The sequence below is a fragment of the Pan troglodytes genome, chromosome 7 (assembly GCF_028858775.2).
Source record: "Pan troglodytes isolate AG18354 chromosome 7, NHGRI_mPanTro3-v2.0_pri, whole genome shotgun sequence".
Lineage (NCBI taxonomy): Eukaryota > Metazoa > Chordata > Mammalia > Primates > Hominidae > Pan > Pan troglodytes.
The window spans coordinates 34,947,738-34,974,824 of NC_072405.2; the positions used below are offsets into that span (position 1 = coordinate 34,947,738).

The window sequence follows — 27,087 nt, forward strand, 5'->3', positions numbered from 1 at the left end:
CAGCACCTCCCATGTCTGCTTGGGAAACACCACGGGCAGATGGCATTTTTCTTTTCTTTTCTTTTCTTTTTTTTTGGATACAGAGTCTCCCTCTGTTGCCAGGCTAGAATGCAGTGGCTTGATCTCAGCTCACTGCAAGCTCCGTCTCCCAGGTTCACGCCATTCTCCTGCCTCAGCCTCCCAAGTAGCTGGGACTACAGGCGCCCGTCACCACACCCAGCTAATTTTTTGTATTTTTAGTAGAGATGGGGTTTCACCATTTTAGCCAGGATGGTCTCGATCTCCTGACCTTGTGATCCACCCACCTCGGCCTCCCAAAGTGCTGGGATTACAGGCAAGAGCCACTGTGCCCGGCCTCTTTTTTTTTTTTTTTTTTGAGGAGGGGCAGAGACAAGGAGGAAGATCAGACAATTTTTCAGAGTTGGAATTGTGTTCTGGGTATTGTTTTTCTCCTTTATGGAGATAATCCAGGGAGAAACATGAAGTGTAATGGAAAGAATTTGAGGCCCAACCTTCTTGATGATGCATCTTCACGGAGCTGGGAGACCTTCGTGCCAGGGTCGACTCTGCTGCTTATTAGCTCAGGCTCAGTGCCCCACGGCTTGGTCCTGGTTTTCTGAATCGTCAGAAGCACCTGGATCAGCATGTCTTGCATAATAGGGTTACTTTGAGGATCCAGGGAGGTGGTGGCCATGGCAGGGCTTGGACAGATTACATGTATGGGGGAGTAGCCCCTTCACCCCAGTTTTGCTCCTGACAGTTGAAGCTTTTTATATTGACGCGTGGCTACTGTGGTATTTCGAAGGGCTAAATTTGTTTTGTGACTTTTGCCTTCAGCAGCCATCGCATTACAGCATCTACCTCTTCTCGTGTTCTGTCGTCGAGAATCAATTGAAATGGTCAGCATTGCTATGAAATGGTTTGTTTTTTTGTGGATGTTTTAGAGCTCCTCCTCTCCATCTCCTGAATTTCTTTTCTTGCTAAGCCTATTCAGCTCTGTTTTTTAGAGAGTTCTTTTCCCCCTGCTCTATGAAAACATATTTTCCATGTTAAAAAAGGAAGATCCATGTTGCTGTACTTAATGCTTCATGTTTTAGAATGTTAGTGCCAGCAGAAAGCACCAGGAGACACCCGATGTGCCCCCACCTTGGTGAGCACCTTTCCCCCCAGGCACAGTCCCTGCTTACGGGAGATTTGAGGCATTTGATCATTTTTTCCCTTTAGCTTACAGCACAAAGTACTTTGCAATAAAGATTGGCTCGCAGGGCAGGTTGAAGCTTCAACACCAAAATCTCTCTGTTCCTTGTGGGTGGATGGGGGCCTGACACCTGATTACAAGCTCCAGATGAAGGGCAGGTTTGAGACTTACACCTTGTTTATTGCAATCTTTCTTTCATTTTGCAGGCGGTGGGGGTGGGGGAATGAAAGCCCAGAAAGGGATGTGGCACTCGGGCAGGACGGGGGCTGCTTCTGTGCCTTTTCCCCACTGTGCGTATTCTTAGCTGCGCAAGTGTCGTGCATGTGCGTTTAGCTCACGCCCAGCGGGAGTGCCATTCTTGTGAAGGAAGCTCGTTCTCTACCGAAAAACTCACTTTTCAGAGAAGAGCTGGAGAAGGCCTATTGTCCATCTTAGTCCTGAAATATGAGTTTTCATTCCATGGCAAGTCCTTTTAATGAAAGATGGACTGGAGAAGCTGATGCATAGAAAAGAAATAGGTTCTTTTATGTAGAGGGGGAAAGTGTCCACTCTGCGGTATTTCCTGGGTCCTGTGGCTTGTAGGCATTTGAACTGTTTTGTCTTGGTTCTGAGAGAGTCAGATGATTCAGAAGCTGTGTTCTGCTGAACATTCCTGCCTTCTTGACAGAAATCCCCTATTTTTGTGGTCCCCCTGGCAGGTAAAGGTGGCCCCTACTGACCTGTAGGATTTCTGTCCATGATTGTGTCTGAACTGTCATTTTTTCTGGTTGTTTTCCCTCTTCATGTATTAGCTTGGCTCTTTCTTCTCCTCTTTGTCTTTAAGGTAATTTGCAAAGGTCACACTATTCTTGCTTCTTCTTAAAAATGTCATAAGGGATTTTCAAAGAAAGAAAATTTCTGAGTAAGAGTATCTCCCTCCCCTCCCCTCCCCTCCCTCCACTCCTCTCCCCTCTTTTCCCCTTCCCACTTCCTCCTTTCCTTTCTTTCTCTCGCTCTCTCTCTTTCTCATTTATGTTAGCTTACATGAGTATACTGACTCTAAAAATTCTTGATCCTACTACTGCACTCCAGCATGGGTAATAGAGCAAGACCCTGTCTCAAAAAAATAAATAAATAAAAATAAAAAATCTTAAAAAAATTTAGATATGATTTGTATACCCTCAGATTCACTCTCTGAAAGTGTATAACTCAGTGCTTTTTAGTATATTCACAGAATTGTGGAAGCATCACTACCATCTAATTTCAGAACATTCTTACCACCCCAAAAAGAAACCCTACCAATTATCAGCTGCTCCCCATTCCCCACCTCTCCCCTTGCACCCCTAGCCCATGGCAACCACTACATTTCTATAGCGTTGCCTGTTCTGGACATTTCATATAAATGGAATAATACAATATGTGGCCTTTTATAGCTGGCTTCTTTCCCTTAGCATAATGTTTTCAAGGTTTATCCAAGTTGTAATATGTATCAATACTTCATGCCTTTTTATGGTCGAATAATATTACATTTATGGGTAGACCACATTTTGTTTGCCCATTCATCGATGGATGGCATTTGGGTTGTGTCCACTGTTTTGGCTATTGTGCATGAATAATGTACATTTGTGGGCAAGCATTTGTGTGGGCGTGTGTTTTCTGTTCTCTTGGGTATATACCCAGGAGTGGAATTGTGGGTTCATGTGGTCATTCTATGTTTAATTTTTTTTTTTTTGGCCATGTTACTGGCAAATATGTTTAACTTTCTGAGCAACAGTCAGACTGTTTCCCAAAGTGGTTGTGCTATTTTACACTCCCACCAGCAGTGTGGGAGGGCCCCGGTTTCTTCGCATCCTTGCCAACACTTGCTATTGTCTGTCGTTTTGATTATAGCCATGCGAGTGGGTGTTAGGCGCTGTGTCATTGTGGCTTTAATTTTAGGCTTTATTTTGAGGCCTGTGTACTCATTCACTGACTCCTAGTCACATTTATCTTGACCTGTGATGTGAGAACTTGGTTTGGGTGTGTTTTCCCTACTCTGCACTGGCACATCTGGTGTGGCAAGTGCAAAGATGTTTGCAGAGATGAGAACGAGTACCTGCAACCAGGGGTCCCCAGAAAGGCAGCCCTCTTAGCTCTCCCCACTGAGGACCCTTGAGCCCTCCCTCTAGGGCTCACCATTTGTGGCTGGCTGGAATGGCTACCTCCATTCCCTTGAGCCTGGCACCGCTCCTCCAGATTTGCTCTGATCTCACCGCATGGCTGAGAGTAAATCCTGTTTTGCTCCCTTTTGTGAGCCTTCTTCTTTCTGCTTCCTGATAGGGTGGGCAGGTAGGTGGTTCCATGCTGGGGAGGGAACCTGGCAGAGGCCCTGTTAGCCTCTTCCTCCAGTGTCACCCTTCTGACAGCACACAGCCTGCGGGGTCCAGGCACTCTCAGCCATAATATGGACCATCTCCAGGGCCAGTCCATTCCTGCCGCTGATGGAGATTCCTTCCTGATCTCCAGAGGGCAGAGGAATCAGAATAGTTTCCTTCTACATTTGTAGTTTGCAGGAACCATTGCTCACAGCTGCTCCCTCCTTGGATGCTATACCCTCACTCTGTAAGATAGGGTGGGAAATGTCGCCTACTTTACCCATGAGAGCATCGCAGAAGGGAGAGGCTGAGGGACTTACCCAACTAGTATGAGGCTGAATGAGGACTCTGATGATGGTCATCTGGCTCCGGGGCCAGCACTTAATCCTGCTGGGTATGTTCCTGGGCCCTCTCTTTTTTTGTTTTTGTTTTTGTTTTTTTTTGTTTTGAGACGGAGTCTCGCTCTGTCCCCCAGGCTGGAGTGCGGTGGCGCCATCTCAGCTCACTGCAAGCTCCGCCTCCCGGGTTCACGCCATTCTCCTGCCTCAGCCTCCCAAGTAGCTGGGACTACAGGTGCCCGCCAACATGCCCGGCTAATTTTTTGTATTTTTAGTAGAGATGGGGTTTCACCGTTTTAGCCAGGATGGTCTCCATCTCCTGACCTCGTGATCCGCCCGTCTCGGCCTCCCAAAGTGCTGGGATTATAGGCGTGAGCCACAGCGCCTGGGCCCTCTCTTATAGGAACTTCAGGTGCTCATGTTGCGGGATTTAGGAGGACGAGAGAGACCTTGGGTTGAAACAGGAGAATTTTTACTGAGTGTACTCAGGCCCAGCTGACTTACGTTTAAAAGACTGGGCCCGGAACAAAGACAGTACTTGACTTTTATATATATTTTATAAAAGGGGGTGGGCTAGCTTGAAATAAGCTCATAGTGGTGCGAAAGCAGGGATATTGAGGCAGGACAAAGACAGGATTGTATATGACTGTTGCCAGGCAACCTAGATGTTTGTTATTTAGGTTTGCCTGGGCAAAGGCTTATTTTATAACCTTTATTATGGTGCCCAGGCAGCTGTAGTTTAGGCTTATTTAGGCTTTTTATGACTTTTGTTGTATTTTTTAGATAAAACAGAATACTTGAAGTTACTAGTTATAGAGAACAGGAATTTATAAATTTATTTTATAAAACAAAGGAAATTTTTTTTTTTTTTATGTTGAGGGAGTGCTGCGAGAGTTTTTAGGAGCGTATTAGATAATATTATTAAGACTTTTTTGGGTCTGGGCCGTGCCTTTGCTGCCTTTGGGACAAGTTAGCTTGATACAGGAAAACTTATTTTTTTTAAATTTTATATAAAAATTCTCCTGTTTCAACCCGAGGTCTCTCTCGTCCTCCTAAATCCCGCAACACTAAGCGTGGTTCCCTTAAGTGCACTGGATTCAAGGTGACTTTGTCCTTGCTTTTGGATGTTTTGGATGTAACAGCGATGAGATGGCCCTTCCCAGAACTGAGAATGGAGAGTATTATGCTAGACACCTGAGGCTGCAGTGATGTGGGTTGATGGAAGGGTGTCAAGGAGAAAGCATGTGGTCACCTTCACGGCACCATCACAGCCTTTGGTTTGTTTAAACAAAGTGAATTAGTGTTGTGGTTTCTGCTGCTAGGAAAACCCTGTTCGTTTATTCATTCACCTATTCATTCATTCATCCATTCATTTATTCATTTATTCATCCATTCATCCATTCAGCTGACATTTATTGGCCATCTGGCAGGTGCTGATCTGGGCATTAGAAGTACAGATAAGGTCCTCTTTGCAAAAAACTTCTTGTCTATTGGGAAGACCTACAAAGAAAAGATGAAAATGAAATGTGAAGATTGCTGTACTAAGGTTCCAGTGGAACAGAGAAGAGAAATCTTTAAAATCTGCCTGGGAGAGCCAAGAGAGGCTTCAGCCAATAGGTCCTATGTGAGCTGACCCTTGAAAGCCGGCTCAAATTTTACCCTGGGGTGGATTTCACCCGTGGGGTGGGCAGGAGAAGGGAGTGTCCACCCAAGAAGAATTTGGTAGATGAGTCTGCTGTATTTTAGAATTTAGACTCCGGATTTGACCATAGGATGTTTGAGTTCTATCTTCATGGCTTGCTAGCTGGGCAAGTGACTTTTCATTTCTCGGAGCCACAGTTTTCTTTCTTCTTTATTTATTTGTTTTTATTTTTATTATTTTTTTGAGACAGGGTCTCGCTCTATCTCCCAGGCTGGAGTGCAGTGGCCCGATCTTGGCTCACTACAACCTCCACCTCCCGGGTTCAAGTGATTCTCCTGCCTCAGCCTTCTGAGTAGCTGAGACTACAGGTGTCCGCCACCACACCCGGCTAATTTTTGTATTTTTAGTAGAGACGGGGTTTCACCATATTGGCCAGGCTGGTCTCGAACTCCTGACCTTGTGATCCGCCTGCCTTGGCCTCCCAAAGTGCTGGGATTACAGGCGTGAGCCACCGCGCCTGGCTCTTTCTTCTTTATTTTATAGTGGTAGCATACGTAACACAAATTTTACCACTCGAACTATTATTAAGTGGGCAGTTCAGTGGCATTGTGTATTCGCATTGTTGTACAGTCATCACCATGGTCCATTTCCAGAACTTTATCATCATCCCTAACTGATCATCATCCCTAAACTGTTCCCATTAAACACTAACTCCCCATTCCCACCTTTCTCTAGCCCCTGGTGGCCCCTATTCTATTATAGTTGTTTCTATGGATTTGACTGTTCTAGGAACCTCATGTAAATATATATGCTTATGACATTGCAGAATGGCCCCAAGGTTCACTATGTGATAGCCTGTGTCAGAATTTCCTTTTTTTTATGGATAATATTTCATCGTATATATAGACCATATTCTGTTTATCCATTCATCCATTGATTGATAGATACATGGGCTGCTTCCACCTTTTGGCTATTGTAAATAACACTGCTATGAACATGAGTGTGCAAATATCTATTCAAGTCCCTGCCTTCAACTCTTGGGTGTGTGCCCATAAATGGAATTGCCGCATCATACGGTAATTCTGCACCACAGTTTTCTGATTTGTCATATAATTTCAGGGTTACTGTGCAGCTTAAATTTGATTGAAGGTACAAAGTACTGAGCATTGCCTGGCACATAATCAGTATTAAGTCCCATCCTGAAGGGCCCCTTCTAGCCTCTCCTGAAAAGTGAACCCTTTAAAGCAAAAGCACTTTTAACTATTTGGATGAAAAAATACCTCTTCAAATGTAGTTTATGTTTCTTAAATGGAGGTCCTTTTTGGCACTTTTGTGGAGTTTGGGTGAGGAGTCAGATGGCCCCATTTGCATAGTGAGGTGTGATTGGGTCCTGGAATGTCATGCCAGGGAGCAGGTGAAAGCCAATGAGTATTCTGCCAGGTCCAAAGGCCCAGTGGCCAGTTTCCATCTGGATGGGCCTGGAAGGCTTCCTGGAGGAGGGGGTAGTGGACCCAGCTGGGGAAAGAGGAGGTAAAGGAATGGGTGAGAACCTGCCTGCCTCATCTTGAGAGAGGCTGAGGAAGCACAGAGCTGGGAAGGTAGCCACTGGTCTCCATGGCCACTATGCTTTGAACATGCCTTTGCTGCAGGGCCGATGAAAAGTTGGACGTTAGCTATCTTCATCTCAACCTACTCCCTGTCAAGTCTTGCTTTTTTTTTTTTTGAGACAAGAGTCTTGCTCTGTCACGCAGGCTGGAGTGCATTGGTGCTATCTCGGCTCACTGCAACCTCCACCTCTCCTCCTCCGGGGTTCAAGTGGTTCTCCTGCCTCAGCCTCCCAAGTAGCTGGGATTACAGGCACATGCCACCACACCTGGCTAATTTTTGCATTTTTTTTTTTTAGTAGAGATGGGGTTTCACCATGTTGGCCAGGCTGGTCTCCTGACTTCAAGTTATTCACCCACCTCGGCCTCCCAAAGTGCTGGGATTACAGGCTTGAGCCACTGTGCCTGGCCACGTCTTGCATTTACCATGGGAAATTGTTAACATGGTCATCATTTGGTCTGCTTTAGTAGAGAGTATCTTTTATGTTTCTCAAAGGCATTATGTTCTGCATTGTAAATGTGCGGAAATCAGTCACCCAGTCACCTGAACTTCCATTTAGCATCAGGTCCCTGGCCATGGGACTTGGGCAGGAGCACCAGGGCTGGCCCATCAAGTACCTCAATATATTGCTCCCTGATGAGGGAGGGGCCAGAATACATGTTATCACTACTGTTTAACATGGTTCCGGATATGTTAGCCAGTGTAATAAGATACGAAAAATAAGAAGTAATAATAATGGGGAGAAAATATAAGATTATTACTATTTTTTTTTATTGCCCAGGCTGGAGTGCAGTGGTGTGATCTCGGCTCACTGCAACCTCCAGCTCCCGGGTTCAAGTGATTCTCTTGCCTCAGCCTCTCGAGTAGAGTAGCCAGGATTACACGCACCCGCTACCACACCCAGCTAATTTTTATATTTTTAGTAGAGATGGGATTTCACCATGTTGGCCAGGCTGGTCTTGAAATCCTGACCTCAAGTGCCTGCCTCAGCCTCCCTAAGTGATTATTACTATTTTTAGATGGTTTACTTTAGCCATTCAAAGGAATTAAATGAAGAAATATTTGATCTAAGAAGAAAGTTTATTAAGATGACCGACTTAAAAATAATGTATTAAAAATTAATAGCTTCCCTGTATGTCATAAATAACCAATCAGAAAACATAATTTAAAAAATCCATACACAATAGCAACATAAAATATAAAATTACTAGGAATTATAAGAATACATTCTTATATATGGAATCCAAGAAGAGTCTTAAATAAATTAAAAGAAATGCTATGTTAGTGAACAGAAAAACCCAATACTGTAAAGAAGTGTATACTTTAGATTAATTTTAAAATTGAAAACCTCAAAAGGTGGTTGAGTTTTTGTTTTGTTTTCCATTTGACCAAATGATTCTTAAGTACAGGTGAAAGATTAAACAGGTGATAAGAACCAAAAAATATTCAAAAAGGTCATAATGAATAAGGCTGGGAGACCACTACTGGCTAGATATTAAAACAAACTGTAAAAATATAATAATTAAAGCTGTGTGGTACTAGCTCCAGAAGAGACAGCTATATAAGCAGGTTAAAGTAGAAAATCTGCAAATGTGACTAACTGTATCTAGGTATTTAGTATATAAAAAAGGCAACATTTCACACTCATGGTAAAATTGTAAAATATTCATAGTATTATATTAGAAGTTAACTGTTTTGAAAACCAAAGTAAACATCTTACCTTAGTTCGTATACCAAAATATATCCCAGATGGATTAAAGTATTACATTTAAACAGTAAAGTCAGAAGACACCAGAAGAAAATACAGATGAAAAGCCATATAATTTAGATATTTCAGCAAAGGCAGAAATCAGAAAAGATGGAGATGCTTGACTACATAGTAATTAAAAACATTACTAACAGTATAATAATAAAAGGATAACAAGAAGTAGGACATTCGACTTGCAATGTATGATAAAGGGTTGGTGCATTTAAAATATGAAATTTTAACATTTTAATAAAAAAAGCATGCTTTAATAGAAAAGGTAAATGGTATGAGCAAGGTATTCACAAAAAGGAAATAATTCCACCATTGAACTATAAAAAATATTCAACTGAATGAGTAATAAAAGAAATACAAATTGAAGTTTCACTGAGCTAAGTTTTTATCTACTAAACTTTCAAATATTAAAAGGGGTTAAGTAAGCTGAAAAAAAATGAAACTATGTTGGAGGATTCACTTTTATCTGTTTTATTTAATTTCTTTTATATAAATAATACTTCAGGCAAATATGATAAACTTAATAAATGTCAATTCTGAGGGGGAAAGAATAAAGGAGTTAAATAAGTAGAAGTTGTAATACTCGGTGTTGGCTAGGTTGTGGTTAAATGAACACTCAAACTGCTGATAGGTATTTACATTGGCACGGCCCTTTCTGGAGGGTAATAAGACAGACAGTATCTAACAAGAGCTGTAAAAATGTGTAAACAAAAAAATTCATACCCCTTGACCCAGAGTAATCTATATGTAAACATTTAGCTCTAAGGATGTTCATTGTAGCATTATTTATAATGAGGAAAACAGGAAATGAGCTGAATGATGAAAATTGGTGACTGGTATAGTAAATTAAGGCCATCCCTAGAAAATAGTAGTATATAGTCATTAAAATTTATTGTGGGGGCCGGGCGGTGCCTCACGCCTGTTATCCCAGCACTTTCAGAGGCTGAGGTGGGTGAATTGCCTGACATCAGGAGTTCGAGACCAGCCTGGCCAATATGGTGAAACCCCATCTCTACTAAAAATACAAAAATTAACCGGGCATGGTTGCACGCCTGTAGTTCCAGCTACTTGGGAGGCTGAGGCAGGAGATCACTTGAACCTGAGAGGTGGAGGTTACAGTGAGCTGAGATTGCGCCACTGCACTGTAGCCTGGGCAACAGAGTGAGACTCTGTCTCAAAAAAAAAAAAAAAAAATCATTGTGGGGCTGGGCGTGATGGCTCACACCTGTTATCCCAGCACTTTGGGAGGCTGAGATGGAAGGATTGCTTGAGCCCAGAAATTCAAGACCAGCCTGGGAAGCGTAGGGAGACCCTGTCTCTACAAAAAATTTGAAAATTACCTGGACATGGTTTCGTGTGCCTGTAGTCCCAGCTACTTAGGAGGCTAAGGTGGGAGGATTGCTTGAGCCTGGCAGGTTGAGGCTGCAGTGAGCTATGATCCTGCCACGAACTTCACAAAGCAAGACCCTGTGTCAAAAAGAAAAAAAAAAATCGGCTGGGTGTGGTGGCTAATGCCTGTAATCCCCACACTTTGGGAGGCTGAGGTGGGCGGATCACAAGGTCAGGAGATCGAGACCATCCTGGCTAACACGGTGAAACCCTGTCCCTACTAAAAACAAAAAATTAGCCGGGCATAGTGGCACGCACCTGTAGTCCTAGCTACTCAAGAGGCTGAGGCAGGAGAATCGCTTGAACCTGGGAGGCGGAGGTTGCAGTGAGCCTAGATCGCGCCACTGCACTCCAACCTGGGTGACAGAGCAAGACTCCATCTCAAAAAAAAAAAAAAAAAAATTGTGGAAAATATTTATTAATATGACCATGTTCACAGTATATTGATGGAAATAAGCAGACCATGATTTCATTATGTCTGATTTGATACTTTTTTAAAAAACAGCTTTTTGAAACATAAAAACATTATGATGCTACTTTTGTAAAAAGTGTATATGTGTATAATAAGTAGATAGGAAAAAGATTGTCTAGACATACATCAACATAGTAATAGTGACTTTTTTTGGATGATTGGATGAGTCATGGAAGATTTTATTTTTTTTCTCCATTCTTTCTGGTGTTCCAGGGTTTTGGCATTGAAGTACTTTTGTACTTAGAGGAATTTTATAAAAAACAAAAGTTCCCTTTGAGGGATACTTTGCATCTGGGCTATTATCTCTTACCCACATCATTCTTGAGGACGAAGAGAAAATACCTGTGAGGAAGTATTTACATTTGTTACAGTGGTGCTGGGCTGAGTTTGTGTGGACCCTGGGCTCCCAGCTGTCCACACAGTTATAAAGAGTAATTAAAAGCTCCCTGAACAACAGGTCCCTTATCAGCCTTAAACCTTATTGTTCAGATACATTGGCTTTTATTCATAGTCTTACTAATCAACTGGGGACAAAAAAGACCCATTGAACCATTAGCCCTCAGCCCGAGATGGGAAGCGCATGATGGTACAATGGCCGTGGTTCAGACTCAGATGTTATGCTATGTTTTGAATTCAGTCCAGGTTCCTAGGAGGAAAACACCCATCAAATTATGTTGGCTTTAGAGCGATCTCAGTCAACAGATGACATCACCGACTTTTCCTTCCCTGCTGGTCTTTATTTGGAGGGGATGCAAGAATTGTGCAACCTTGGAATAAACAGAATAGAGACCCGACTCCTCACGCATTGTGTTTCTGAGTTTAGTTTCAATCCAACAGCGGATCTGTTTTTTTACTCCATGTAATGGGACTGTTGCTGCAGCTTTTGTACAAGGGTGGAGTGGGTGTCCATTTGCTGACGAGCACCCTGTGTACACGCTAGTTTTTATTTGAACGAGGTGCTCTTGTCTTTATTATGTATTGTCTGCCCATAAATGATGTCTTGAAATAGAGGGGTGAGCATCACCTCATTTATTTCAACCCATATTTGTACAGAAGGATTTTTGTAATCAAATCATGGGGTTTGTGTGTAGAACTCAGTAAGAAGTAATCATGACCCTGTCCGTTCATTTGCTCATTGTTCTTTCCTGTTATTAACAATGGCTTTGGGGCTTTTGGGGAGCATTTAGTTCTGCACGTTGTGTATGTAAGTATATGTTCTTCTGTGGGGGCTGCAAGTCCTTAAGTTATAGTTGGATTCCCTTCCCAGCAAGGAACCAACAGGAAGGAAAACGAAGTCAAACCCAGTCTTTGCACGTGGAAGCTTGTGGTGTGACTGTTATTTTTTTGTGATGTTCTGTACAGCCCTGTAATCTCTTATTTTTGGCAAGCCAACTCTGAATCTGTGGTCCCGTAGCCCCAGGCAACCAAAAGCTGAGACAAACAGAGGAAGTGTCGTTATTCACATGTTTCTCTGGCCACCTCATCGGGCTGGACGCTGCCGGCTGCCACCCGTCGCTGAGCTGGAGCTCCCCAGAGTGCAGCCTGGCCAGGCAGGGACTGTTGACCCTGGCCCCCGTAGGAAGCACCTCTGGCTTGTCCCCCAGCCCCCAGGGTCCCTGCCACTCATTACTTCTCTGCACTCTTTCTGTAATTTGTTCATCGCCTGGAATTTATTTCTGGCAGACTTTGTGGTCAAAACTGGGAAGTGTCTGTTTCCTTAAAACAGCCTTTCCTCAAACCCAGGAAGTGAAGTAGGGAGCTATCCTTCCTCACCTCCTCCCTGTCACACGCACATGGGCATACACACACATGTACACACTCACCCATGTGCACACACACAGGCACACACATGAGAAAGGGACGGGGAAAGCTAGGGTGTCCACCCCAGCCTGGGCTCCTGGTATCCCTAAGGGTTTTGGAAGAAGAGTTTCAGTTTTTCAAAGCCTGCTGGAGATGTAACTGTCGTCATGTTTCGTGGGATCTGCAAGAGCCTGTAGCGTCAGGTTTCTTTCCTTTTGATTGGGATGACATGAAGTCTGTTAATGTGGGATCATTTGTGTTATCTGCTCTGATAGGTGGTTTTACTTGCATTTGATTTTTGATAGAATGAGAGATGAATTGATTTGTTCCTGATACATTCTGTTGGATACAGTCCATTTGATAGGAAGGTTGTTTACATCACAGTGTCCTGCATTTGGGGGCTGCCCTGGGATGTGAAAAGTCTGTTTATGTCTGTTGACAGAGGGTCTCTATGCTTCTTCCTTTTCTAGCATTTACTTTTATTTTACAATTAGTGCCTGCTTGCTGTGTGAACAGGACAGATTTGTCTTGTTTGTTTGGGTCGTATGCAGTTTCATGCAGAAGACTTAGCTAGAAGAGTGACTCAAAGTTCCATGCCTGGGGCCCTCCACCCTCCTTCCCTCAATCACGCCTTTATCCAGTCCCTTCCCACGCCCTGTTCCTCATTGGAATCCTCTGTCCTAGCCTATCCCCCCTGCTCTCCCCTGGCATAGAAGGGTGCATCTCGTCTCCCCACAACAGCACTGGAAGGTGCTAGAACACTTGGAGAAAACTAGTTCTGTACCAGGGATTATGTTCAGCAGGTTTATCTCCTCAAGGCACCCCTAAAGTATGTTTTTACTATTTAACATACGATTTTGTAGGCCCTACTGGTGTTAGCTGTTTGTAGATACTATTTCAGAACAATGCTGTGAGTAGCTACTATTATTAGGTCCATTTCACAGATAAGAAACCTGAGGCCCTGACAGGGTAAGGAGTCCTAAGGTTCTGTAGCTAGCCATGGTAGAGCTGGGGTGTAAACTCAGGCTTTCTGACTCCAAAGTTCATATTTTTAATCCCTATACAGTGAAGTAGGCACTGTTGCCATTTCTATTTTGCAGATGGGGAAACTGAGGCACTGAGGAGTTAAGTACTTTGCCCAGGGTCCTAGAACTAGTCAGTGGTAGAGCCAGGATTCTACCCAGACAGGTGAGCTCTGGAGCCAAAGCCCTGAGCATCTGTAGTAGATTCCTTGTGGCTTTCTGTCCTGTCCTTGTTCCGAGAAAGTTCCCAGGGGACAGTTACGGAATCACTGGGTGCTTGCTGTTCTCACACGCACAGTTTCTACTGGCTCTCTAGCATTTCTTTCATTAGTGAGAGAATGTTTCAGCCCAGCTTTTCAGGTGGTGGAGTTGAGGCCCCCTTGTCTGAGCTGGGTATTTGAGAGCCAGCAGGCTTGAGGGCCTATGAGGTCTCTGGAGGACACGGTGGTGGTGGGGCCAGGAGAAGTCACTTCTTGGGACTTTGGAAAGCCTAGAGGAATTCCAGAAATGAAACACCACACACTTACTGGAAGCCAAGTTCGTGTTTCTCCCACTGGTGGAAGGGATATGAGGTGCTGTAAACGTGGCCTTTTTTCAGATGCAGAATGCCTGTCTAATTACAGGAAACAGAGATGTCGCCCCACACTGAGCCAAGGATTTCAACATCTCTTGGAGAAATTCTGCATGGACCTGAAGTTTGAAGCTTTGCATTGTAACCAAGTTGGCTCTCCTTGCCTTCTCCCCAGGCCACGATTTCGTCATCCTGCTTTACGGATGGCATTTCCTATTAAGTGTCTGTCTGTGAACATAAACATGGAGCTGAGACAAAGCACAGCTTCTCCCTGGACCCGGAAAGAGGGACTCAGGCGCCTGGGGCTGGGGCCTGGCTCCAGACCTGCTGCTGCTGCCTGGTCTGGTTCGGGGATGCCTAGCCTAACAAGGCAGCCTGGGCTGGGAATCGCTTAGGCCTCAGGTTGATGAAGCTGGGAGAAGGGTTGAGAGGGCACCAGACCTAAGATGGTGGCCAGAGCCATTTAATCATGTGGTTGTAAAATTGTCAGTAACTTCTTTGTATGGCTAGTTGATCTGATCTCTCATGTAGGACTCAGTCCCCCAGTTGGATCTTGAAAGGTAGCCATTTATTTGAAACAGACAGCCTGGTAGAGTGAAAACAGCTTTGTGTTTTACCCCCTCAGATAGTAAGCAAAGAAAATGGAAAAAGCAGCGCTGTCTGGGGTGACATCCTGATGCATTGCTGGTGACAGAGTGAAGAGGTGACACATTTGGAACATAATGTGGCCATCTGTATGAAGAACCATAGTTCATCCAGGCATCCCAACCCTAGGACTCTCCAGAGAAAATCGTTTAAAATAGGGGGAAAGTTATTTGCATGAATATGTTCATAAGAACATTATGTATAATAGAGGAAATTTGGAAGAAACCTATAGGTTCTTCCACAGGGAAATTGTTAAGGAAATGATGGTAGATTCTCCGCAAGAATGGCTCCCATTAAAAATTGAATTAGGAAGACTCTAAGATAATGTGGTATTAAGAAAAAAACTCCATGATTAAAAATGAGCATGGGCCAGGTGTGGTGGCTCACGCCTGTAATCCCAGCACTTTGGGAGGCCGAGGCGGGTGGATCAGTTGAGCTCATTATCTGATGCCCTGAATTGGCTTTTTCTCATGCACATTAGGTTAAGGTCAGTAGTTACCCACTTAAGTTACCCATTGCATGTGTTTCCAGTGACAGAAAAGGATTTAGGGATGGATCGTTGAGGTGACTGCTATGCATAGAAATGCCTAGAAGGAGGCGGTGGTTTAAGCTGTAGAAGGAGGCAGGTGCCAAGTGCTCCCAGTTTGGGGTTTGAGCTCCTACATTCTGTCTGCACAGCAGCAGGCAAGTCCCGTGGCCTCCAGGCTCTGCATCTGTGATGTAAGATCGTAAACCTGTCCTGCCTACCTTGTTTGAGCATCAGATGAGATAAGGTACGTGATAACACTTTGTGAATCACTTAAAAACACTATGTCTATGTGAGGTTGATATTATTGCTATCCAATAAATGCAAATGTGTAGGAAATTATAAAATGGTTCAACTGTTCCATTCCTGTTTTTGAAACTTTCTGAAGAGAGGTGGATATGTTTCCCTGAGGTGGGGAGCTAGGGTTGTGCCTGTGTTCATCCGGGAAAATGGGATGAAAAGCCCAAGATACATCTGCGACATCATCTTCAGAATGTGAAATTACAGTGGGTTTGGAATCTGGGCCTTCTCTCTGCCTGCTCCCTGCCTCTCCTTCCCTACCCACAGTCTCCAGCTCTGACTCCTGGCCTCCCAGGGTCCTCTCCCAGCAGCCTGGAAGGAAGGGACATCCTCATTCCAGGGCCCAGGCCGTGAGGAAGGAAGCAGTGGGCAGGGATGCAGGCTGCAGGTGTGGGCAGCTCCAGGTGCCCACTCTAGGCTTCAGGATGAGTGGCTCTCTTCCTGCAGTGGGTGCCCATCCTGGCAGGTACAGTCACCAGAGAGGCCCGCCTGCTTCAGCTGCATACCATGGGGTTTTTCCTGAGACTAAAGAGGGTCCTGCTCCGTATATCCATTGACCAGTGAGTGATGAGGAAGACTGAATGCTGACGGATGGGAGGAAGGAAGTCAGGAGAAAGGGAGAAGGGCTGGCCAAGAAGGAGGAGAGAGGAAACGACAGAGGAGAGGGAGAGATCAGGAGCCCCATGCCTGCCAGCCAGGGAAGGCCCTGCTGTTGCACTCTTCAGAACCCCAACTTGGGACATTTTGAATAGATGTTAGGAGTGTGAGTGGAATCTAATGAGTGGGACAGACCTCCCAAGTGAGCATTGAATATGAGGGCGGGTGGGGCATGGTAGCTCATGCCTATAACCCCAGCACTTTGGGAGGCCAAGGTAGGAGGATCATTTGAGCCCAGGAGTTTGAGACCTGCCTGGGCAACATGGGAGACACTTTCTCTACAAAAAATTAAAAATTAACTGGGCATGGTGGCACGTGCCTGTGGTCCCAGCTACTCGGGAGGTTGAGGTGGGAGGATCGCTTGAGTCCTGGAAATCAAGGCTGCGGTCAGCCAGATTGCACCACAGCATTCCAGCTTGGGTGACAGAACCAGACCCTGTCTCAAAAAAATAAATAAAAGATAAAAAATAAAGAAAATGAGGGTGGAGGAAGAAGAGCCAGCGGAAGATTCTTCTGAGACATGGGAAGTAAATTTTCAAGATTGCTGTCTGGGAGCTGGACAGACAGGAAGGGAACAGAACTGGGATGTGGCAGGGACAGGTTCCAGGCACTGGCAGGATGGGGGCCAGTGTGCAGTGGGCCAAGAGGGAATGGGAGCGAGAAGGTGGGGCGTCAGCAACATTCAGCTCCCTCCATAGCTCGATGAGAAGAGAGGGGTGGGGACAGGCGGTAGCTGGAGGGTCCTTCAGGATCATTTTATCCGTATCCCTTTCGTATCTTTTAGTGAGTTTTTGTTTTCCCTAACTGGATTGTTGGCATTTTAAGGGCACAGTTTGTATCTTCTACCTCTTTGTTTCCTCCAAAGTTGGCCGATCACCAGATCACTTAAAGGAGGTTGTTTGTTTTATAAGCGTTTTACCAGATCTTGGCTTAACACTTCCCCCAGAGTTAGTCATAATCATTCTAGCAGGGCTTCTAGATGCTGAACAATGACCGATGGTGCCACTTGATTTATATGAAGATACTGGTTTAGTTTTAAAAGCAAACTTACATTGAACAAAGTGTAGGAAAGAGAAAGGAGAGGGCTACTCAAGTGCCTGAAGGTCCGAGCAGTGAAGAACGTTTCCATATGCCTGCCACCCTTAGGCTAAGGACACGGTTTTCCTATCTGTTTATTGAATTGGGTCACTTGCTTTAGTTATAATATATGAAGGGATAAGACTGAATTTCACTTCTCAATTAACTAGCCCTCTTGCTCTCTTTTGATCACACGTTCTGGGGTCAGATTCCAGCTCTGCCAGTCAGTGGCTGCACTGGCCAAGGCCACGTGGTTGACCACCATCCAGAGTTCTGCCAAGAGCCTTACCTGCCAGAGGCACGGGAGGTGTGGCTGTTGTGCAGCTTCTGTGGCCCAGGCCCTCTGCCTGGCACATTTTAAGTAATGTGAGCGGGTTACTTAATCTTACTGTCTGTTCAGCTGAAAACTAGGGCCAACCCTGGCTCAGAGCTCAGGGGGCTGTTGTGAGGATTAAATGAGAGAATCCATGGAAGATGTTTAGAGTCGTACCAGACACATAGGAAGTGCTGAATAAATCAGAATGGTTTTTACTATGACTCTCACCTTTCAATGTTTGTGACTTAAACTTATGTTACAGTTAGTCATTTCACTGGCGTGTGCTAACCAAAGGTGGCCTGGCCCCTCCCCATCCATTAGGAGGGCTTGAGTTTAAAATCCAGGCACTGTGAGTCTGCAGGGAGGACCGACGGGAGAGCTGGGTACTCCTGGGACTTCAGTGTCCAGTGGATGCTGGGGTTCTCAGGTTGGTATATTGAGTCACATAGTTCCATGACTGAGTCCCTTGGAGGAAGAGGCTAAAGTTGTCTAGAGGCAGGTGTGATGTTTGGTCTGTCCTGTGTGCACTGAGCACCTTCTGTATACCAGTCCCCCTGCTTGCTTCTTCCAGACAGAAGAAAACACAGATGGCAATTGGTCATATTTGAACAGTGCCTCTTATAGCTTACAAATACCATCTTATTGAACACTCGTGAAAAATGCTGGGATGTATGTTATTTTTACTGTTTCAAAGATGAAAAAACTCAGGCACAGACATTCTAAATAGTTCCAGCTCTTAGGAAAATGCTTCTTTAGCATTGCGGGAGAAACAGTATATTTGTACAAGGCAAGTAGTTCACCCTGTAAGGCGGCACGTGCTTTGGAGGCACCTAAATACTACACAGTGTTTTATGCATGGGCATTTTTCTTTCAAAGGAACATAGCTTTATCTTCCTGGGGGTGTTTATCAAACCACATCTATGTAGCAGATGCTCTTCAAGCATTTCCCATATTCCCTCGTTTACAACACCCTGGAACCCTGAGTTAATTATTAGTCCCATTTCATGGCTGAGGAATCTGAAGCTCTGAGAGTTTGAACTTCTTGTCTAAAGTCACATGGTGAGGAAGTGGTAGAACTGACCTGGACCCCAGGTATCTGGCTCTGGTCTTTCCAATAGTGCCTCTTCAGTGGGTACCCCTTAAATTCTCAGGGGCAGGTGCTTTCTCCTCCTTTTCTGCCCTTTTTTTCAGAGCAAAACCACGTTATCCTAACTGCCAAGCACAACCCACAAAGGCTCTTATCTCTCCTTCAAAAAAAGCCATTCCCTGCCTGGTTGATGAGGTCACCTGGCATTTTGCAGGGCATTTTGCAGGGTAGATGCCAGCTCGGGAAAGCCACATAGATAAGCCAGTGGATGGCTTGTGTTACTGCCTCCCTGATGGTTTGCTTTTAATTCAAGTCGATTCATTTATCTGAGATGAAAAAGGGAGAGGCTGATTCACACACATTGAAAAGCAGGGAATGGTGCTGGAGAATGAGGCCGTGACTATTTGGAATAAGATCCTGGAGATGGGCAGTGCTGATAGAGTAAATATCCAGGGAGCAGGGGAAGGTGTGTGCACTGACAACAGGAGTTTTAGCATCTGCCCCTCCTTGCTTCAAGGGGCTGGTGGGTACCCGAGGCGGGGTCGGAGGGCTGAGTGATGGCTCCCATCCTCCCTCTTCCCTCCTGCTCCACGGGTGTAACTTTGAGGTGGGATCGGAGGGCTTGGTGGAGGGCTCCCCATCCTCTCTCCTCCCTCATGCTCCATGGGTATAACCCCAAGGTGGGATCACAGGCTGAGTGAAGGCTCCTCATCCTCCCTCCTCCCTCCTATTCCACGTGTGTAATCCCAAGATGGGATCAGAGGGCAGGGTGGAGGGCTACACATCCTCTCCCCTCCCTCCTGCTCCACGTGCGTAACCCCCAGCTGACTTACAGACTGTGGTACCTGCTCAACTGCTTCAATTCCAGAACTGGAACTGCAGGGAAGGTGTTTCTGACATCCCTGGTTTTAATTACAAAGGGCCCCTTGAGACCTTGTCAGAAATACTGCCAGCCTAGCCCTTTAAAAACTCATGATATTGGGTTCTCTATCAGTGTCGCTCCCTGGCTGTAATATTGTACTATAATTAGGCAAGATGTTTCCTTTGGGGGAAACGGGGTGAAGGGTATGAAGGTTCTCTCTGTGTCATTTCTTAAAACTCCATGTGAGTCTATAGTGAGTTTTAAAAAGAAAAAGTTCCAGCCTGGGCAGCATAGCGAGACCTATTGTCTCTACACATAATAATAATAATAAAATTAGACAGTGTGGTGGCGCACACCTGTGGTCCTAGCTATTTGGGAGGATGAGGTGGGAGGATTGCTTGAGCCCAGGAGATCAGGACTGCAGTGAGCTGTGATTGCACTACTGCACTCCAGCCTGGGTGCCAGAGCGAGACGCCTTCTCAACAAAAGAAAAAGGATAAAAGAAAAAAAAATTAAAAGTAGGGTCATTTAAATATGGCAAACTCCAAACGGGTCTTCTCTTTGAAGTTTTAGGGAGCAGCTTATTTACTTTGTGTCTCACACTTTGCTAATATCCAAAATGCAGAACATTAGGGAACCGCTTGAGGCAGGAGGGGAACGAAGCACTGATTCTCGCTGCAGCATGGATGAACCTTGATGACATGATGCCAAGTGAAAGCAGATAGACGCACAAGACTACATCTTATATGATTCCATTGATAGGAAATGTCCTGAATAAACAAATCTACGGAGACGGGAAGTAGATTGATGGTGGCCAGGGTTTGGGAGTAGCAGGGGTAGGAGGGAATGGGGAGTGACTGTAAGTGGGTACCAGGTTTCTTTTTTGAGTCATGTTCTAAAATTAGATTATTGAAATGGTTGTAAAGCTCTGTGAGTGAACTAAAAGCCACTGGGTTATACCCTTTAAATGAGTGATTGCATAGCATGTGAATTATACCTCAATAAAACTGTTAAAAAAAAAACAGTAGGGTCCTTTGATAGTTTTAATAGAAGTCATAATAAGAGGAATAGTCCTTTTTCAGAGACTGCTTGTAACTTGCAAATTCAGGCCACTGTCCTGGGGCACGTTCCTGGCTCTCATAAACTAGATTCACAGGCCTACCACGCAGACCATGAGGGTGTTTCCAGTCACTCATCTTGAGGGAAGGAACACCCAGTGTGTGCCAGGCATTTTGCCAGGTGCTTTTACCTACACTTTATTATGTAAACTTTTTGCAGCCCGGCATGGTATGTGGTTTTACGCCTTTTTTTTTTTTCTTAATAGACAGAGTCTTGATCTGTTGCCCAAGCTGAAGTGCAGTGGTGCAGTCATAGCTCACTGCATCCCCAAACTCCTGGGCTCAAGTGATCTTCCCCACTTAGCCTCCCAAGTAGCTGCGACTACAGGCACATACCACCATGCCCGGGTAATGTTTTTTTTTTTTTGTAGAGTTGGGGTCTCACTATGTTACCCAGCCTGGTCTTGAACTCCTGGCCTCAAGCAATCTGCCCACCTCAGCCTCCCAAAGTGCTGGGATTACAGGTGTGAGTCACTGAACCCAGCTCATGCCTATCTTTTTATAGATGAGTAAATGGAGGTTCCTGGCTGGGTGCGGTGGCTCATGCCTGTAATCCCAGCACTTTGGGAGGCCGAGGTTGGGAGGAACATCTGAGGTCAGGAATTCGAGATCAGCCTGGCCAACATGGTGAAACCCCATCGCTACCAAAAAAAAAAAAAAAAAAAAAATACAAAAATTAGCCGGGCATGATGGTGCGCGCCTGTGATCCCAGCTACTCAGGACGCTGAGGCAGGGGAATTGCTCGAACCCTGGAGGCGGAGGTTGCAGTGAGCTGAGATTGCGCCACTGCACTCCAGCCTGGGCAACAAGAGTGAAACGCCATCTCAAAAGAAAAAAAAAGAAAAGAAAAAAGAAATGGAGGTTCCCAAAGGCTAAACCACAGCGAGGGAGTACTGCAGCAAAAACTAGAATTTGGGGGCTCCTTGACCCCCAAGCCTATTCTCTTTTCACTGCTGGTATAGTCGGGTTGCCAAGGCTGCCCTCTTGCAGGGGCCGATAGCTCAGGGAGGTCACCAGAGGAAAGGCCTGTGAGCTCTGTGCAAGTCATTTTCAGGCTTGTGTCCTCAGCGGGGACTCTACTCCCTCCGGAAGTGAGTATGACATTCTGCCCTATTCCCTTGGAGCAGCTCTTCCCAGGAGAGCTTCAGTGGAAAGAAAACTGTGGGAAAACATGTGGAGGCATTTCGTGGACACGTTTCTGAGTGTTACGAGCTCTTGAAGGAAGCATGTTTATTTCCCCAAAGTGCTCAGCTGTGTCCGGGTCCTGAGTTTTTCAAGGGTTTATAACCCCCGGAGCTGAATTTGGATATGCAAGGAAGCCATGGGATTGCAGCCAGGGAACATGCTATTTTTTGTAAGTGATGATGCTGTTGTGTAGTAAACAGGCCCCTCGTGGTAAATGGAGAGCAGTGAATGGAGGTGGAGGGAGAAGTTTTGGGAAAAGATTTGCACTCAGTTAATGATGCTCAAGGTAGTTCAAGGCAGACTCAGTAGCTCCCGAGTTGCTTAGTAGAAATGCAGATTACTGGGTCCCAGTCTGGACCTGCAGCGTCAGAAACTCTGGGGTAAGGTCTGGGAACCTGTGTTTTATTTTTATGTTATTTTTTTGAGACAGGGTCTTGCTGTGTTGCCCAGGCTGGTCTTGAACTCCTGGGCTCTAGTGATCCTCTTGCTTCAGCCTTCCAAAGTGCTGGGATTATAGGCATGCGCCACCGCACCCAGCCAGAACCTGTGTTTTAAGGAACACTGGAGATCATTACTGTGCACCCTGAAGTCTGAGGAGTCTAGCACCAGATGATCTGACGACACATCATTGGGATGTGGAGTCATGGGTCCAGTCACCAGCCTGAAGTTGTCCTTGTCTGTCACCCTCCCCACTTTGTCTAAGGGTGAGTGGAACAGAGACAGAAAGTAGACTAGTGGTTGCCAGGGGCTGGGAGTAGCAGGCTAGGAGGGAATGGGGAGTGACTGCAGGTGGGTACAGCCTTTCTTTTTTGGTGATGTTCTAAATCTAGATTGTGGTGATGGTTGTAAGGCTTTAGATGGCTTGCTTGAGCCTTGCAATGGGAATGAGTGCCTTGGCCTAAGGAGAAGGGAAGAAAATCTTGTGGAGGAAATGAGCTTTTATTTTTTTCCTTTTTTTTTGAGGCAGTCTCTTGCTCTGTCACCCAAGCTGGAGTGCAGTGGTGCAATCTCAGCTCACTGCAACCTCCGCCTCCTGGGTTCAAGTGATTCTCCTGACTCAGCCTCCTGAGTAGCTGGGATTACAGGCACCTGCCACCACACCCAGTTAATTTTTGTATTTTTATTAGAGACGAGGTTTTATCATGTTGCCCAGGCTGGTCTCGAACTCCTGGCCTCAAGTTATCTTTTGCCACCAGATATTAAAATGTATCAAAAAGCTGCTCTATTTAGTACTGACTGAGATGAATGGAGCAAAATAGCCCAGGAACAGAACCTGGTATTGTCTCTCTGTAAAGTATGCGTGAATTTAAAACATTATTAGATATGTTATCTAGTAATAATAATGATAAAGTATTTTTTAAAGTCATCATGAATCAATAGAAGGAAAGGATTATTCAGTAACTATGAGCATGTGGGTCTTAGTGTCACCAGTACTTATCCTTCTTAGGAGGGATTTGTTTTTTTAATCTTAAAGGAAATAGATACGTTAAACCTATCAGGCTTCCTTATTTATATTGGCTAGAGAGCCTAACTCTAAATTTAGCCAATGTATAAGACTAAATCTCAAGTATTTATCTATACAAACACACACATATGTACACACTTGCATCCACATATACATACACGTATTTTACATACACGTATACACATATAAATACACACGTACATACATACATGCCTCGTTCCTGATTTTATTTTACCATTATTTTTCTTCCACTTTATCTTGCATTACTCTTTCTGGTTTATCACATTTTCTTGTATTTTATGTATCTCTATAAACCACTTTAAAACTTTTTGGGGGAAGAAAGTGGACTATAAATAAAGAAATAGAATAAGGTATAATATATAGAAAAAAGGCAGTAAAAATACACCCAAATTTGAATAGGTTGATTTTGGGGTGGTGGTGGTAATGGGATTATTAACTTTCCCTAAAATTTTCTGTATTTTTGAAATTTTCTACTCAAAGAATCATATCATCAGAAAAAAAATATTATTTCTGCTCATTCCCTTTGCTGGCCAGTGAAAGGAATGCATTTCCATAAGTGAGGGTCTGGCAGAGCAGTGTTGAGGGGAGGGGTCTTTGCCGCAGCAAAAGCTGGTCCAGTTCCCAGGAGAGCCCCTCCTTTGCTGCTTGACCTGATTGCAAGTGGAATGTGAGAGCCAGAAGGAAATATTCCATCACTTATTTAGAGCATTCATTTGGCTCTTCCCTGATCTGGGCGTTCAGTACCTGCTCAGAGGGAGTTTACATTCTAGTCAGGGGTCAGAGAGTAAATGAGTGAAACGGATTCAGAAACGATGCCACCCTGGGATGGTGACATATAGCCCCAGTGAGAAGGATGAGGAGATGCCCAAGTCAAGAGCGAGGGGAATGGGTTTCCAGAGAGAGAGAGGGCTGCTTGTGCAGAGGCTTGGAGTTGCCCAGGGGTTGGGCAGGTCAAAGTGAAGAATGGCCGGGGTGGCCATTGTGGGTGAGCAGGTCGGGGATAAAGAGTACCTTGGAGAGATCAACTAGGACCGGATCTGACTGGCCGAGAGAAAGAGTTTGAATTGGACTCTAAGGATGGTAGACAGCTACTAAGGATTTAATAAGGGGAATGGCAGTGTTTGATGAAAGGTTTAAGATCCTTCTAGCTGCTTCTGAAGGGTGATTTGTAGGAGGACAAGAGATGAAGCCAGGGGAGTGGGTAGGGAGATTCTGCCCAAACTGATTGCTACACAGTGATATTTTTATGCTTTTCTTTCCTTCTTTCTTTCTTTCTTTCTTTCTTTCTTTCTTTCTTTCTTTCTTTCTTTCTTTCTCTCTCTCTCTCTCTCTCTCTTTCTTTCTTTCTTTTATTTTTTTTTGGGTGTTGATGAGGGGACATACAACTTAAGAAAAATTGGAATTATTTTGTCAACTTTTCTACATCAGCATTTTACTGATGAAATAAGCTTGCATTTAAACTGGACATCATTTTTGTTTTTATTAGATAACATTATCTGTATTACAGATACCAGATATGTGTGTACCCATTTATTTACATACACTAATACTTACAAAAAAGTAAATTTTGTCAAAAGAAAATTCAGCTTAGATGGCCATATTGTATGTGTGTGTGTGTGTGTATATGTGTGTATGTGTGTGTGTGTGTGTGTGTGTGTATATATATATATATATATATTTTTTTTTTTTTTTTTTTTTTTTTGAGACAAGGCCTTGCTCTGTTGCCCTGGCTGGAGTGCAGCGGCACAATCTTGGCTCACTGCAACTTCTGCCTCCCGGGCTCAAACAATTCTCCTGCCTCAGCCTCCCAAGTAGCTGGGACTACAGGCATGTGTCACCACGGCCAGCTAATTTTTGTATTTTTAGTAGAGACAGGGTTTCACCATGTTGGCCAGGCTGGTCTCAAACTCTTGATTCATGTGATCTGTCTGCCTTGGCCTCCCAAAGTGCAACGGCTATATTTCTGACATATACAAATCCAAGCCCAGTTGATCAGAATTTAGCAGTATCTGCAAGATTTGATCCATTTCAGAAATCTGAGCTCTCTAGCATTACATGGACTGATGTTTTCTTAGCTCAGAACTGCTTACCTGTGTGTAGAAAATCTAATATTTAGGAAGAATGATTCATTGCTTTAAGTGTTCAGTCCTGGTTTTTATTTCTATTGTTGCACAAGTTTGATTTGACCTTGGACAAATCATTTCAGTTTGTATTTTAGTGCTTGTGTGCAGAAGATGGGTAGTAATAGTCCTGGTAATCCTCCTGCCATCATGTTAACTGGGCAAGAGCTCTTCAAGACCTAGGAGAGATAATAGCAGGTGCAAAGTCCCTGTGGTGGGAGGCAGCAGGTAGATATTTTAGGAGCTGAAAAACGGTCCGTGTAGCTGGAGAGCAGGGTACAAGGGAGAGGTGGTCCAGGGTCATGTTATAGAGGTAGGCCAGGGCCACACTGGTTGGGATTTTGCAAACCTTACTGGGGACTTGAATCTTTATCTGAAGAGCAGGCGGAAGCCATTGGAGGATTTAAATCAGGGAATGACATAAGATTGATGGATATGCTATCTCCTTTAATCCTCATAAGAAATGTATGTGCTAGGTAATATCCCTATTTTAAAGCAGCACAGAAATTAGGGCAGTGGAGATTAAGGAGTTTACCCCAGGACACCATGCGGGTGAATGAAGGAGCCAGGAAACCAACTCGGGTCAGTTTGCATCCAAAGTCCTCAGTCTTCCAGATCAGCCTACCTCCATAGTAATATAACAATGACTGCAGTTTTAAAACACTTTGAACTCTTAAGATGAAAGATTTCCCTTAAATTACAAAGTGGTATTATGCTGCAGAAATGTGAGCGGTAATGAGAGAGCAGGTAATGCCCGGGAACTTTTGAAAGGCCCGGTCCATGTGGCTCTGCTCCAGCACCTTCAAGTTCCCTGCCGTCTGGCGGGGGGCGTCTCATAAGCTGCTTTCAACACAAAGAAGGGTTTGGCTGCTCCCCGGCCATTTGACACTGCCATTGTCCATAAGGACTCGTTGTCCGTGAAATGCACCCAAAGCTTGAGCTTTCAGGGGTTTTGGGAAATCAGATCTGGGCAGTGCATGTGTGGTTTCACTGGAGACATCATCCAATGCCAAGTTTCTGCTTTCTGCTTTCTCCCTCTTGGATAATCAGCTGGGTTACATGGATTCTTAGAAGCTGGTTGTAGAGATCACCATCTCGATTTTGAACCCAAGAAGCCTTATTCAGGGTTCAAGTGGGAAAATACCTGCTGGCCCACGGCCCTTGAGGCTCTTGGTGATGATGACATATGTCTGTTTCTTTCTAGTTGACCACGTTGTTCCTGAGCCTGGGACAAGCCTGCTCGCTGCCTTTGACCAGTGGAGGGAATGGGCCGACAGCAAGTCCTGCTGTGACTACTCTCTGCATGTGGACATCAGCGAGTGGCATAAGGGCATCCAGGAGGAGATGGAAGCGCTTGTGAAGGATCACGGTAGGTTGCACTGAGTCAATGCCCTCTGCAGATGTTTCCGCTTCAGTCCATGAACTGGCACAGCCCTGGGAAGAAAGTGATAATGCTTCCAGATCCCATTTGTGCCTCATGCCCATGCCTGCCCCTGGGAAGGAGAGAGGGCTTTGGGCCGCAGCTTATGCTGTTTGGAGGTGGCCTTACCCAGTGCAGTAACATGAGCCTTCATTGATG

At 44.8% G+C, this 27,087-nt stretch overlaps 1 protein-coding gene across 3 annotated transcripts in view; it reads left to right on the plus strand.

Moving 5' to 3' along the window:
- Positions 1-27,087, plus strand: part of DPYSL2 (dihydropyrimidinase like 2) — a 140,954-nt gene that overhangs the window by 80,390 nt on the left and 33,477 nt on the right. For all 3 annotated transcript variants that reach the window (XM_001161598.8, XM_001161649.8, XM_054656606.2), the window contains exon 4: positions 26,713-26,877. In XM_001161598.8, the coding sequence (XP_001161598.2) occupies positions 26,713-26,877 (165 nt within the window). The remainder of the gene's footprint in view (positions 1-26,712; positions 26,878-27,087) is intronic.